At 35.4% G+C, this 14,712-nt stretch overlaps 2 protein-coding genes and 1 pseudogene across 2 annotated transcripts in view; 1 reads left to right on the top strand and 2 right to left on the bottom strand.

Moving 5' to 3' along the window:
• Positions 1-3,439, bottom strand: part of LOC132166182 (uncharacterized) — a 6,332-nt gene extending 2,893 nt beyond the window's left edge. Inside the window, exons 1-3 of the mRNA XM_059576959.1 lie at positions 3,168-3,439; positions 3,025-3,085; positions 2,784-2,928 (exon numbers count right to left, since the gene is read on the bottom strand). Coding sequence (XP_059432942.1) covers positions 2,784-2,928; positions 3,025-3,085; positions 3,168-3,372 — 411 coding nt within the window. The 5' untranslated portion in view covers positions 3,373-3,439. The remainder of the gene's footprint in view (positions 1-2,783; positions 2,929-3,024; positions 3,086-3,167) is intronic.
• A 4,496-nt stretch (positions 3,440-7,935) lies between these two features.
• Positions 7,936-8,467, top strand: LOC132165920 (very-long-chain 3-oxoacyl-CoA reductase 1-like; annotated as a pseudogene).
• An 867-nt stretch (positions 8,468-9,334) lies between these two features.
• On the bottom strand, positions 9,335-13,400 carry LOC132166701 (probable glucan 1,3-beta-glucosidase A). Its single transcript, XM_059577570.1, has 8 exons — positions 13,031-13,400; positions 12,782-12,901; positions 12,478-12,669; positions 12,136-12,291; positions 11,876-12,045; positions 11,588-11,737; positions 9,759-10,111; positions 9,335-9,670 (listed from the first exon to the last, which is right to left on the bottom strand). Exons 1-8 carry the CDS (start codon positions 13,214-13,216, stop codon positions 9,489-9,491), a joined length of 1,509 nt encoding a protein of 502 aa, XP_059433553.1. The 5' UTR covers positions 13,217-13,400; the 3' UTR covers positions 9,335-9,488.
• Positions 13,401-14,712: the final 1,312 nt, after the last annotated feature.

The raw sequence follows: 14,712 nt of genomic DNA, 5'->3' as shown, positions 1-14,712 counted from the left end.
ATATATATATATAGTGAGAGTATGGTAGAATATATGACAACAAGGTAAATTAGGTAAAAAGCAAAGTACATAATAGTTTTCAAGGCACAAAATCAGGTAGAAGGTATCATTTGGTGATGAATTCGTGCTATTGTTAGTGAGGCTATTATGTAGCAATAAATATGAGAAAGGACTACATTTAGCTGTAATGAGTCGATGCCAATGGGATTAGTTGTCACTTGAAATGAAAAATTATGGTTATTGTTGGTGCCTTGAATTAGGAAGGGTTAAAATTACAATATTAAATATAAGAGGAGTTCTATTATTTGTAAACATGAAAATTATCTGATTGTATGCATAAAGCTAGAGAAATATTTTTTGTTATAAATAAACAAAATATCATTAAAAGTGTAAGGTGCCTCCATGTACAGGAAGTATACAAAAGAAGTCAACTAGGAATTAGTAGCAAAAAGAACAGGAAACTCAAAATAACTAACCACTAAAGGAGAAATAAAAGCAGCTGTCCAAAGATGCAAAGTGTTGAAGAAAAAAGATTTCAACTCCTCCGACGTCCTTTTGCAATCCTCAAAACATCTATCATTGCTTCCCCTCCAAAGACACCACAAAAGACACAATGACACCATCTTCCATACAACACCACTCCGCGTACTACCGGCAGTCCACCAACAAGCAAACACATTGACTACCCATCTAGCCTCTAGGCATAACCCAAGACAACCCGAACCAATTAAAGAAAACATTCTAGAGCACAAGCAACCTCACAATGAAGGAGAATGTGGCCCACAGACTCCCCATTCTTTTTGCACATAACACACAAATCAACCACAATGATGTGTTGCTTTCAAAGATTGTCTAAGGTAAGGATCTTCTCTATAGCCACCGACCACAAAAAAAAAAAAAAGCAAAAGAAATATATAGCAATATCCTCATGATTTGTTTAAAATACTTTCAATATTATTAAATTTTTCTTAGTAACGAAAAACATGATTTTGCAACAAAAAAAATGTTAACTATTGGTACGAACAATCACATTTTAAAAACAAACAACAAAATAAAATTTAGTCATGGCATGTGGACCCTATAGAATAAATCTTGAAATTGATGAATGAAATGGCCAAGTAGCACACATAAGAACAGCAAATCAATCTTTCATAGGTGCATCACAACAAGGCCAAAGTCTTGCAGCCAACATCAAGGAAGTGAAGAAACTTTTCTACTGCAAGGCATTTTTAAGTTCCCTTTTTTACCATAAGGTCCAAACACATGAACCAAGAACTAGATTAGCATGCTAAGAATTCATGTTTCTGAAAAAACTTGTGATCGAGTATGGATGCTAGTGTAAGTAAAGTCCCACAGCTGATAGTAATCACAAAAGTGAGTGATTAATATACATTATTGGACTCAAACCCACAAACTTAAGCTTTTAGGTGAATCAACTTCCCAGCACATTATATTAAAGCCATCTTTAAAGTCTTCCTAGTATATCCATGAGAATTAACACTGATATGCTAGTACATCGGGTAGTAGTCAGAAAAGTAAATGGTTAATATAACATTGTTGGGCCTAAACTTATAAGTTTAAGCTTTTGGATTAAGTAGTGTCCCAAATTGTTATATTGAGGCCTTACTCAGAGATTTCAAAAGTGTTATCTCCCCAACACTTTGAAATCTAAACTAGCATGTTATATTCCAAGCCTAATGTGGCACTCCACCCACAAGATATGCTTCCTCCTATCCCACTTTAAGAATAGTATTAATCTTCCTATGGTTTCAATATATAAACATTCCTTAGATCATAGCTAATGCATTAATTTAAATAAGTTAAAGGACATATGCTCTAGAACACAGAAAGGTTGTCTTCCTAGCACAAAATCTAAAAGCAAGAAGGAGAAAGGGGTTGTAGAATTCCAAATCAGAGTACTTGTTTTCCTTTGGCTTGGACAAGAAAATGGAAACCTTTGCACTTTGCTTACAGGGGAAGAAAGAGAAATCAACAAATTCCAACTTCGCATAGCCTTATATCCAACTGCTTGAGTTCAGTTAAATGAATCATCTTTCCTCTTTCCTTTTCAATTTAGTCCAGGCAAAAATTTCTATTGAACCATAAATATTATGGCTCTTCACCAGCAATTGCATTTGTAAACCTTTAAAGATGACTTGGAGCAATTGTTGGTCTTCAATAACTCACAAAATCCTTTAGACAAATTTGTCTTTTCTTGCCCTCGATGATAACTCTAGCTTGAATTGCATTCATTCATTCCTTTTCTATCTTTTTAGGTATTGCCATTCATCCCTCTCAATGTCTCAAGGTTGGTAAGCTGATTTTACAGGACCCAACATTTTGGTTGATACGGTATTAAGCATAGCTAGCACACTTCACCATCTTAATACAAAATTGGTCAAGTTTCCCCAATAAGAAAATCTGTAGTTAACAATAAGCAAACATCTCAAACGCACTTCTCCAACTTAACCAACCAATTATAATTCTTACGCACAAAATCCTCTTAAATATTGAAGGTGATGCTTATTTAAAAAAATACGAATACTTAAAAGAGTAACCCCAATACAGCCCAACATTCAAAATTAACCTGAGAACATGAAATCAGGCAGTTGAAACGATCCCAATGGGCAGATACTTATTTATGAAAGAGATACTGGCCAAGGATTAACTAATAGAATCTACAACATCCTTTAATATCCAGAACCAGAAGCATACCATAGTCAAGTGATGAAAGTAAATTTGATAAGTACAAAGCAAAAGAATTATTGGAAAATGATCAATACCTCAACCATGAGAACACCAGGCATAATAGGCCTCTCAGGGAAGTGCCCAGGAAAGAAGTTATCATTTATAGTCACATTCTTTATAGCAACAGCTGAAACCCCAGGATTGTACTCAATCACTCTATCCACGAACAGAAACGGAAACCTACAACACCAACCAAAAACAACATCCTAAAACAAAGAAAACGCGAAAACATAAAACACACACACACAAACAAACAACTATTTGAGAAAGACCCACCTGTGGGGCAGAATTTCACGTATCTGATTAATATCTATGACCGCAGGAAATGCTGGGTATTCTGCAAAAACCGATAATTTTTATTTTTTTTTTCAAAACGAAGATTTGTTATGTGAAAACAGAAATGCAAGAAAAAAACATACGTTTTTCAATGGGTATGTCTTGGTTGGTGTTGTTTAGTCCATCTAGAGAACAGAATGCGATGGAACTGAACCGCTGGTTGGATTGAAGAGAAAGAAAACGAGGTACAGAGAGAGAAAGAGAGATTGGGGACTGTGAGAGCCTTCTGGGTTTGATCAGAGATTGAGAAAGAGTATGAGAGAGGAGGGAATTGGAGGCAGCTGACATTTCTTTTCCTAGACGGAGAAAACAGAGCTGAGAGCAGAGCGTTCGAAGTGGGTGCAAGTGAGTGACGTAGTTCAACAAGTACGACTAGTTGTGCTAAAGATGCATTTTATACTCTCTTGAGTATCCTTTTTCACAAATTTCTTTCAAACCAGAGAAAATTTTTTCTAAGGGTCAATTGTCATCTCTCAAATGTTTTATTTAAGGACACAAATTTCTTCCAAATTAATTTGAAGGAAATTTCTTTCTAACCATTTTCAGAGAAAATTTTCTTTAAGTATCATCTCTCATATGATTAATTTAAGGACACAAATTTCCTCCAAATCAATTTGAAGAAAATTTCTTTCAACATACTCTATTAAGTGTCAAGTATCATCTAATATGTTTTAAGTTTCTAAAAAATCAATGTTTGGGTTCCTAGGTTAGTAGAATGACAATAAATTACAGTTAAGACATGTCCGCACAAGAGGGGGAGGGAAGATTCGAACCAGTGACCTCCGCTTCATGAGGAGTGGTCCCAAACATTGATTTTTGATAAATTCAAACATGTTAGATAACACTTGGCAGTTATTAGAGTAAGTTGAATGAAATTTCCTCCAAACCAGAAGGAAATTTGTGTTAGTTCTTTAATATTCTTAATAGTCATTCATTGTTATTCTATTAACCTAGGAACCCAAAGATCGGGATCCTCTCCGGTCCATTTTGGACTGGAGAATATCTAGTTCAGGGTTAGGATTGTTTAAGAAATCCTACAGCCACAAATGGACACATATCCTACTAATTAAAAATAATGATAAATATATTATAAGTTCCTGAGTTAATCCGCCAAAACTAAAAAATCTCTAGGTTTTTTTTTTTTTTGACTTTTTACTCGCTTGGTCAATCGAAATGCCAATAAAATTCCTACTGTCAAAATTGTGTAACCACTGTTAGTCCCAGTCAAAACGCACCGTTTGCCACACCAGCATAGTAATTTCTTATTAATTTAATTCTAAAATTAAATATTAAAAAAATATATATTGAAGGGGGTGGCCGGCCGGTGTTTCACCCCGAGAAGCACCCAGCCTATGGGTGGCCATGACCACCCTTGGGTGCAGGAGTGGCTCACACCTCAGCACCATGGGGTGGTGGGAGGCCACCCTAGGGTTTTAGGGTGGCGAACTCCGAAGCCACCCATGCCAGGGTTGGGGGGTGGCAGGGGGGGTGGCGACTGGCAGTTGGCCACCCATTCAATTTTTTTTTTTTAATATTTAATTTTAAATTAAAATTAATAAAAAAAAATTATGTGATGTACAGCAGCGATTGTGTTTGATTTAGGGACTAAGCGGCAGGTTACACAATTTTTTCGATATGAATTTTATTAGCATTTATAGATTGACCTAAGTAAAGATCAAAACAACAGAGATTTTTTTAGTTTGGTGTTGAGTTGAAGTCGAGGAGACTTTTATAAGCCATATTTACCTAAAAGTGATAATAAAATATTATTTAAAATTAAAAAAATAATAATAAATAGCCGACACCAGCCCTTCCCAAAAGAGGATCAAATTAAAAAAAATAAAATTATAGGGTTTGGCCATGAGGTGTGGGAACACCCTCAGGCCATGGGGTGGCTAACCCATCTGTCCCATAGGTAGTGGCCACGGCCACCAATAAGCCCTTCGAGAACCAAATTAAATAATAATAATAATAAATAAAATAAATTATAGGGTTTGGCCCTTGAGGTGGCCGAGACCACCCCCAGAGCAGGTTTGGTGTGTACGAAGCCACCCCATGGGCCTTGGGGGTGATTTAGCCACCCTCAAGGGCCAAACCCTATAAACCGGCCACCCCCTATGACCAAGATGGGGTGGCCAGTCACCAAATTATTGTTTTTATTATTTTATTATTTTAATTTTTTTTTAATTCTAAATAACTTTTTTTTTTTTAATTAGGAGGACACGTGTTCCATTTGTGGCCCTAGGATTTCCTAACCATGAACTGGATACTCTCTAGTCCATTTTGGACCGGAGAAGATCCGGATCTAGAACCCAAACATTAATTTTTGAAAAACTCAAACATGTTAGATAATATTTGGCACTTATTAGAGTAGGTTGAAGGAAATGTTTGGAAGAAATTTGTGTCATTTCCTTAATAACCATAAAACACTTCCAAATGCTAATTAAGCACATGTTATCTTATTGTTAAGACATCATTTTCTACTTAGTCAACAAAATCTTGGGTGTTGATGTATGGTTGATCTTTATTGCTTTGTGGTTTCATATTTATAGTTTGCTGTTGCATGATTTGTTTTTAAATTTTTGCATAATCTTGATTGATTGCATTGCCCGAGAACAAAATATGAATTTAGGGATATTATGATATTAAAAATTAAGGAAAACAAATAAAATATACACCGACGACGAATTAGGATCCTCTCCGGTTCTAATGAACTAGAGGGGATATAATTAGTTTTATTTGAAGCGAAAAATTGTCCAAAAAATGCGAAAGGACAATTTTATTTTTATAAATAAAACTAACTTAATCATCTTCCATTCAAATTGAGAGGATCTTTGTCATCGAGGACAACAATATGATAAATAAGAAAAATACCAAAATAATTAGAAAATAAAGTTAAAGACCTAAAGCGATAGGACCGATCGATATGAAAAACATAATAAAAAAACATGAAATTAAGATTTTTTTGCACAAGGCTCAATCACCAAGAATCAAAGCCACATGTCAATAGGGGCGGCGAACCTACAACATACCTTGGGGGTCTATGGCAACTAGGGCTGGCAATTTTGACACGACCCTACAACCTGACACGAACACGACACGAAATTACTAGATTTGGGTCATAAATGGGTCGACTCGTTTATTTTGCTCTTAATGGGTCGTGTCGTGGGTCACCTGTGGGTGAGACCCGCCAGACAATTTTTTTTTTTTTTTTTTAAATCCTTAACTGGTTTGGGTCATAAACCGGTCATATTTTAATAAACTGGTCAATCGGCATGTTTATGACCCGACTCATCACTTTTATTTTCAAAAAAAAAAAAAAAAAGCTAGACGGGTTAACCGGGTCGTGTTGGGTGACCCGTGAACTTATCGTGTCGTGTTCGGGTTTGATGCTATTAACTAAATGGGTCATGTTTGGATTTACCTTAAACTGGTCACGGTCATTACAGGTTATAAATGAGTCGACCCTCCGACCCGTTTTGCCATCTCTAAAAGCCTTTTGTAATTTATGTATATATAAGGTAAAGTCCATATACCACCCAATTAACAATGTACCATCAAACTTTCAATTGTGACAATATTCCCCCCAAACTACTAAAATATTGTCAATGTCCCTCCTAAGACTAGCAAAAAGATGAAAATGCCCCTATCTATTATCAATAAGACAAAAATACCCCTATAAATTCAAAAAATAAATTTTTATTTAAAAGAAAAAAGGAAAAATTTAATTTAAAAAGAAAGATTTTTTTTATAAAAAAAATATATTTTTTAAATGAAAATTTTTAATTTTTTTTAAACCAGTTTTTTATTTTTTTAAAAACGATTTTTTCTTTAAACAGAAATTGCAGACTTAAAACATTTTTTAAAAAAAAAATTTTGTTTCGAAAAAGAATTATTCTTTCATAAACAAAAATTGATTAATTTTAAAAGCTCAAAGAATTACATTACTAAAAGTTGATAAAAAATATTTTTTCTCAAAACTGAAATTTTAAATTTTTAAAATTTTCAGAATTGCCTGCTAAGTTTTTTTTTGGGTTCAGGTTTTCTAGAGTTTTAATTAATTTTAATTTTTATTTTCTTAAGGAATGGTTTAAATAAGACTAGGGAAGCGTGCTCTTTATTGTGAGTGTTTAAAATTGTCACTTGATCAAAGTTTATTAAGGACGTTGTCGATTAGATGATGGTTGAGGGGTATGTGGACGTATAGCACTATGCTGCTATGCTCTATCTCTTATATACAGATCTTCACCTAGCTGTAATTTAAAAGTATATATATATATATATATTATGTCCTTAAAAGGGCTCCACAAGGTCTTCACCCCCAGCTGTAATTTAATTTTTTTTTAAAAAAAATGGTTAATAACTTTTTTGGTACTTTGGTTTTAAAGTTTTTATTTTTTTCCTTATAAGTTTTAAAACACGACAAATCTAATACTTCACATATGGAAAAAGATGAAATCACTACCTTTGTTAGTTTCCGTTAGTTCCAATTAACAGAAGTCCATGTCATCTACGTTTATATCGTGACACATGTCCTAAAAATTAAAATAATAATAATAATAATAATAATAATAATAAAAATTAAACCTTAAAAAAAAAAAAAAAGAGTGAAAATTCTATTGGGTGGCGGCGACCCCATTTTGGCCTTGGGCTCGGCCATCGGGGTGGCTTCGGCCACACCCTGTAAGTTGGGGGCAGTCAAGCCACCCCCGGAGGCCTTATGCAAACAACTGTAGCAATCTCGAATCCACTGAATCTCTTGTGAGTCACGGTGATTAATCTCTCCCTATAAAACCCATTTCATTCCACCATTCCCTCTCAAATCCAAAGCAAAAGCACGCTCTCTCCAACATGCAACTCTGCTCATTGCTCAAAGGTCAGCCGTTCTGGGTTCTTGTTCTTTTCACTTGGGGTTCTCTCTCTTGGCTCTTAAGTTTGCTCTCACCTTCTTCAAATGGGTCTACGTCAATTTTCTCAGACCCGCTAAGAATCTCAAGAAGTACGGGTCCTGGGCACTCGTTACCGGACCCATTGACGGTATTGGCAAGGGTTTCGCTTTTCAATTGGCTCGTAAAGTGATTAATCTAATCTTGGTGGATCAGAATCCAAACAAACTCAAAGATGTTTCGGATTCGATTGAAGCCATGTACGGTAAGACCAGATCAAGACCATTGTTGTGGACTTTGCTGGTGATCTTTCCGCGGGTGTTCAGAGGATTAGCGAAGCCATTGAAGGGTTGGATGTTGGAGTTGTGATCAACAACGTTGGGATGTCGTACCCTTATGCCAGGTATTTCCACGAAGTGGATGATGAGCTGTTGAAGAACTTGATTAAGATAAATGTTGAAGCCACCCACATGGCTTCTGGGGGTGGCTCTACATAATTTTCACCTTTTTTTTTTTTTTTTTAGGACACGTGTCGCTATATAAACGTAGATGACGTGGACTTTCGTTAATTAAGACTGATGAAAACTAACGGAGATAATGATTTCGTCTTTTCCCATATGTGAGGTACTAAATTTGTCATGTTTTAAAACCTAGAAAAAAAAAAAAAATGTTAAAACCAAGGTACCAAAAAAATTACTAACCCCCCTATAAAAAAAAAAAAAAAGGCCATCTCCTAATCAACTAGGCAACTAAAAAAAAAAAAAGACCATATAGAAACTTTATAATCATAGATGACAGAACTCTTAGAACTAGTAACACTAAGACTTTACAAAAAAAATTAAAAATTAAAAATTAAATTTTTTTTTTTTTTAAAAAAAGGGTATAAAAAACAAAAGGACAAATAAAAGATAATAATATTGAAATTAATTAGTGTTTTAAGAGGTAGGCATGAAATTTATTTGGCAGCTTGAGAACTAGGCGTGTCTTTTTCAATCGATGTACTAATTAAAATGCAACACTTTTAATTTTTTTTAAAAAAAATTTTTTATAAAAAAAATTAGATAAATTCTTTTTTATTGTGTTCTTTCATTTCTTATTCTAATTCATTTTTTGTTTTAATTGTTTTGCAGCATTCGACTAACACCTATTGTGTTTGGTTTTTGTTTCTAAGAATTCCCTCAAGATAATTTAATTTTACACCCCCCAACACTAAAAATCCTAGGTCCGTCCCTGCATGGCTGCATGTCAAGATCATGTAATTTTGGCTTTAACATGTGGTCCAAATCTTGTGGAAACCTTCCAGCCTAATTTCTAAAATCATAGGATCGTACTCCTATGCCCCAGTACGTATAAGAAAGCTACAACAGTGAATTCTTGACGCAAATAATTAATATGATATTAAACTTGCACCTAATTTCTTGGTGTACAAGGCATTATCATGACCTAATTAAGCTAAGGTTTGGTATTATTTAAAATCGTAATAGTGAAACTACTATAGCAGTCATCATAGCTAGGAATCTAGAGCTTTATATAGTTGTTTTCAATCATCCACTTGAGGCTCCAGTGTTGCGCTGCACATTTGTAAGCCCAGTAGGCCCATCCAAAAGTGGCACGCACGTAGACTTGTATTTGAGCATTTGCAAATCTCTGGTAGTCTTCCATTGATGCTCCACCTTTTGCAAATTCTGCAGTCCATTCCCCTGCAAAATCCCCCCCAACCACATGTAGATTATGAAACTATATATATTTTAAGATCATGAGCATTAATTAAATGTTTACTGCACATACCAACAAAGGTGAGGGGGCCATTGGAAGTTGTCACAGTTTGGAGGTCCGAGGCTCTCTGATTGTTGATGTAATCGATGTTCTGTTGCACATCCATGTTGTTAAACATGTCGGAAAAGAGATTGTAGTAATGCACGTCAATGACTGCCAGATTCAGGTTTCCAGCAAATGAGAGTAGCTCCTTTGGATCAGCTTCTCCCAGTCGGTTTGAGAGGATCACATAAGCACTTGAAGTGTACTTTCGCACAGCATCATAGCCTGCTTGGTAATAGTTTTTAAGGTCGTCTAGAGTGACACCTGGTGCAACAGGTTCATTCATTAACTCTATTGCTGCAAGACTTGGATTGTTGGCATATCTGCACAGAAACAAGGCCTGTCGTCTTAGGAAACATCCAAAAATATGTCACTTTGAATCACTGATAAGCGCCGAATGTTGCACATTCAAGCCCCTTAATTTACATATGTTAATTCCTTAGCATTGTTATTTGTTTGATTTTGTTTTGTTTTTGAGTTTCAGGTTTCATTTGACAAACCTTTGGAAATTGGACTTAAAAAGACAAAAAGCTGAGCATTTTGGAACTAGGATCAAGCGCAGCACTCCTGGGATTGAGCGCACATGCGCTCGAGCATCTGCAACCAAGGATCGAGCGCATACCTGCGCTCGCGCGCACACCAGCTAGGCTCGAGTGCACTGAGCTCGAGCGCACCAAATCTTGGATCGAGCGCACATGAGCGTATAGTGCACGGCAAGAATTCCTCTCCAGCATGGACTTGGATTTCAGTCTCCCAATTGGACTGGGAGACTGCTCTCCGGTTTTCTCAGGGTTTTTAGGGTTCTCATAATCCCTATAAATAGGGCTCTAAACATTGTAAACAGACACACTGCTTCTAGAGCAAAAATTCAGTAAAATAGTCTATGGAGCTTAGGAGATCATGAGCAGCTAAACCCAATTGTGGGGTATTGATGTAGCCCTTTCCAAGCATAATGGTTTGATTGTATTTAATTTTTAGTCTTTCAATTTATGCATGTGATTGTATAACTCTGAGGATTTCTACAATTAACTTCTGTTCTTCATATTAAATGCAATTGTTCTTTAAATTCCAATTCAATATTAGTAAAATTTTTATCTTGTCTTAGAAATTATTTTACTATTATTGAACTCAAATCATTCTTATTTTCAGTGATTATAAGAATGATGGCTATACAATGGTTCTTAATTGGCATGCAATCAATAGGGTTAGATAGGCCATGCCTAGGGAAGACAGATCGTACTACACCCTAGTTTAGTGTAATTTAGGTAGACGGTCCGTGCCAACCGAAGATGGGTTATGCTATTCCGTTGATTGTATGAAATTATTTTTATATGTTTTATTATAACATGCATAAAATGAAGTGCTAGAATTAAATATGGTTAACTATTGATGTGCGGATTGTGGTGAAGTCAATACCCTACTCTTTCTCTCATACATTTACTTCTTTTATTTCCGATTATTTTATGCACTTCAAATTCACACAAACAAATCATTCTCTTTTAATTAAGTTGATTTTAATCTTTTAAATTCTGATAATTAAACCTCTTTAGTCCTTGAGGTTCGACACCCTCAATATAGCCCTATCCTACGGGATTCGTTCTATTGCGAGTGGTAATTTTTATAATTGATATTTTTGGTCACAAAAATACCACATCAATCACCACTCCCACTTATCAGATTAGAAGTTCTGAGTTTGAATTCTTTCCACGTGTTAGAAAAATTTATCTCTTCTTATCAACTGAAGCTTATAGGATAAGTAGTAATTTATCATGGTAAAAGTGAAATTTAGTTTACTAAACCTTTGTGCTAGGAAGTCTATGACTGCTACTGTATCCTGTATATTTGAAGCTCCCCATTCCTGATATCCGTCTCTTGCCCCACTGTGATCATTTCCATTTTGGGATCCTTGAACTGCATGTAGGTCAACAATTACTTTCATCCCATATTTCCTGCATTATTTTTCAGAGAAATAATCATTTTACAGTAATGTTACAATATTTGTTCTGGATAAGTCAAGTTTGCAGCCAAAACATATATTAATAATCATCCCTTTTGTAGTCATGACATGATTGAGTAGTACTACTTACTGTGCCCATGTGAAAGCATTGTCCAAGGCTTGCAGAGAGCCCCCAACAAATGGCTTTGGTGGTGTTGGATCTTGTGCAATCCACCACCCAACAGGAATTCTCACTGCATTCAGACCATTTGATGACATGAATCTGAAATCCTCGTCTGTGATGTAAGTGTTCCAGTGATCCTGGGAAGCAAAGATATATACATTTTACATATTAACATGTGGATTTGCTGAACTCACCAACATGCATATCTTAGTATATTAATCCAATACCCTCATGACTTGAGGAGCTCTATCTGGGCCATAACCATTCGTGATTTGATATTCGCCTTGCAAGGTCTTGACGATTGTCATTTTGAAGACAGATGGATTACTATCTTCCCAGCCTGAGCCTCCATAATCAGCAGTGACCAGTGTTTCTGATTGTGCCTAATTAAAACACATAGAAGCACCATAATCAGTTGTCTTTCAAATGGATTTAACATAATCCCAAGTTTTCTACTATTTTCATATGGTTTAAGATGCATTTCGCCATCGATCTATTAAATCACCACTTATTTTAAAAGTTAATTAAGTTTATAAGAAAAAATAAAATTAAAAAAATTTAATTAGTACCTGAAGGAATAACCCATTTGTTGCCTTTATGCGAACTCGGTTTGGATCATCATCATTCCTAATGATCTCAAATGTTTCAGAGTTTCCAGGTGCATTTGAATCTGCTCTTGCTTCGGTTCCCTGGCTTGCCAACCCTACAAATTGCTTGTTGAACACTCTAAAGTTGAAAGATGAGTCACTGACCCTCCACAACTGCATCATGTTATTGAAGACAGAGGAGTGTTGACTTGACGAGGGACAATTAATGCAAGAGTATAAATTTATGTTTTGCTTAAATACTAAATAATTGTCTGGAAGAACATACCCTGAAAGTTTCCCAACCAGAGGCTGAGGGACGGTTAGAAACCACATTGGCTCCACCACCATTTTCTGCAGATAGATACTTCTGCAGATTTGTTGACATGAATTGAACTTGAGTTCCATCCTGCCATAATATCAAATTAAGAGTTAGAATCAGTGATAACAGATAATATATTCTTCAAAAATAGACACACAAAATTAGAGTTATATGTCTGCAATTCTAATAGATTGAACTATGAAAAGAACTCTATACCAGAAGATCTTTGTTGGTAATTCCATCAAAGAGAGAAGGCTTCATCCATCCCTCAATAAGAAGCCAATCTCCTAGATTCACAGCTTTAAATGGCAGATTGGAGTTTGCAGTCTGTGCAAGGGAAGGAGATAGAACACATGAAAGGAAGAAAACCAAATAAAGGTTCAAATAAAAGCAGGAAGCCATTTTTCCCACTTGTTGAGAAAAGTAAAAGGTTAATTTATATATAGCATAGATGCCAAACTTGTTTGGAAATGTCAAACATTAACACTGAAATGTTTCCAAATCTTATCGAATGGACTATTCAAACTCTCGGGTCAAAGAGGTTATGACGGGGAAGGTGACTCAATAATCAATGGCTTGTGTCTTCTTTTGCGGTCAATTCATTTAGCAGAACCTTCCAGCATCTTGTCAATGGAAATATGCAGGAGCCTTCTCTGGCATCATTTACTTGTCGGTGGTGCAATGTGTTGTACTTTTGGATAAATGGCAATTATAACACCGTGTTGTACTTTTGGATAAATGGCAATTATAACACCGTGTTGTTTAAGTAGCAATCCAATTGAAAATTAGTGTGTAAACAGCAAAAAAGGTCCGTTTGGTAAAAAAAAAAAAACATTTTTTTTCACTTGTTTACTCTAAAAAGCTTAAAACTGTGTTTCGGATAAAAGTTGAAACTGAGAATTTTTCTAAAAAGCTCTTTCAAGCTTTTGCTATTGACAAAATCTCTCTATTTTTCGACACAATTTCGAAAATGGTCTAAGTCCACGTATTGGATTTACAATTTAGGTTGATCTTGAGAAAGCTTAGTACATAATACATTTTTAACACGTTTGTTAATGCTACAACAGTAGATGGCAACTGCGAAATTTAGTAATTAAAGCAAGAGAAATGTTAGTTCTTATTTTCCTACACCTCTCTTATCCATCTCCATACAACTAAGGGTGTTCAAGCGGTTATAACCAGCGGTTATTGTCTTTAACCGCTAATTGCAACCGCTTTGGGCAATTATCAATTTTTAATAACTGCAACCGTTTAGGTGGTTATTTTATAACTGGCGGTTAGCAGTTATTCAATCCAATAACCGACGCTTTTTATATTGGCTTTTGGGCTTTTTAAATGTTTTGTGCCTTTAATTGGCTTATTTTTTAGGCTTATTTTACGCGATATACCTATTTTTTGGGACAACCAATGTTTTTGAATAAGACTTGGCCCAAAACTTTTCATACCACATTATATATTTCACAATTCACATACATAGTCATGTTTATATATATATATATATATATATATGAAGGCGATTATAACCATCTCGCCCTATCCCCCTAGGTAGTTAGCGATTTTTAGTAACTGCCTAATAAAGCGGTTAGCGGTTATAAGCGATTAACGGTTGGCGGGTCAGTTATAACCGCCCCGTTTGAAACACCCCTACATACAACAAATATGCAAATTTATCATTAAATCCACTTACATGTGAGCCTCACATATTTAATGGTCGATTTGGCTCATGATTCATTGATTGATAATTGATTTTCTTGGTTAGCCCCCCTCAATGATTGAAATTAGGCTTGATAATTGATTTTCTAGGTTACCCCCAACAAGGGAATTAGGCCAAAACGGCATGTCATTTAAGGGATGTAATGGGTAGGTGAAATGGCATGGATTTTTGGTAACAAGCCATA

Source organism: Corylus avellana, chromosome ca11 (genome assembly GCF_901000735.1).
Source record: "Corylus avellana chromosome ca11, CavTom2PMs-1.0".
Taxonomy (NCBI): domain Eukaryota; kingdom Viridiplantae; phylum Streptophyta; class Magnoliopsida; order Fagales; family Betulaceae; genus Corylus; species Corylus avellana.
This window is presented reverse-complemented; position numbering and strand designations above follow the sequence as displayed.

Excerpts from the sequence above, each read along its gene's own strand:
- LOC132166701 (XM_059577570.1), bottom strand. The coding sequence starts at position 13,216 with ATGGCTTCCTGCTTTTATTTGAACCTTTATTTGGTTTTCTTCCTTTCA. Across the intron at positions 12,670-12,781 it reads CTGGTTGGGAAACTTTCAGG|TTGTGGAGGGTCAGTGACTC; the intron begins GTATGTTCTTCC and ends AACATGATGCAG. Across the intron at positions 9,671-9,758 it reads TGGCCCCCTCACCTTTGTTG|GGGAATGGACTGCAGAATTT; the intron begins GTATGTGCAGTA and ends GGGATTTTGCAG.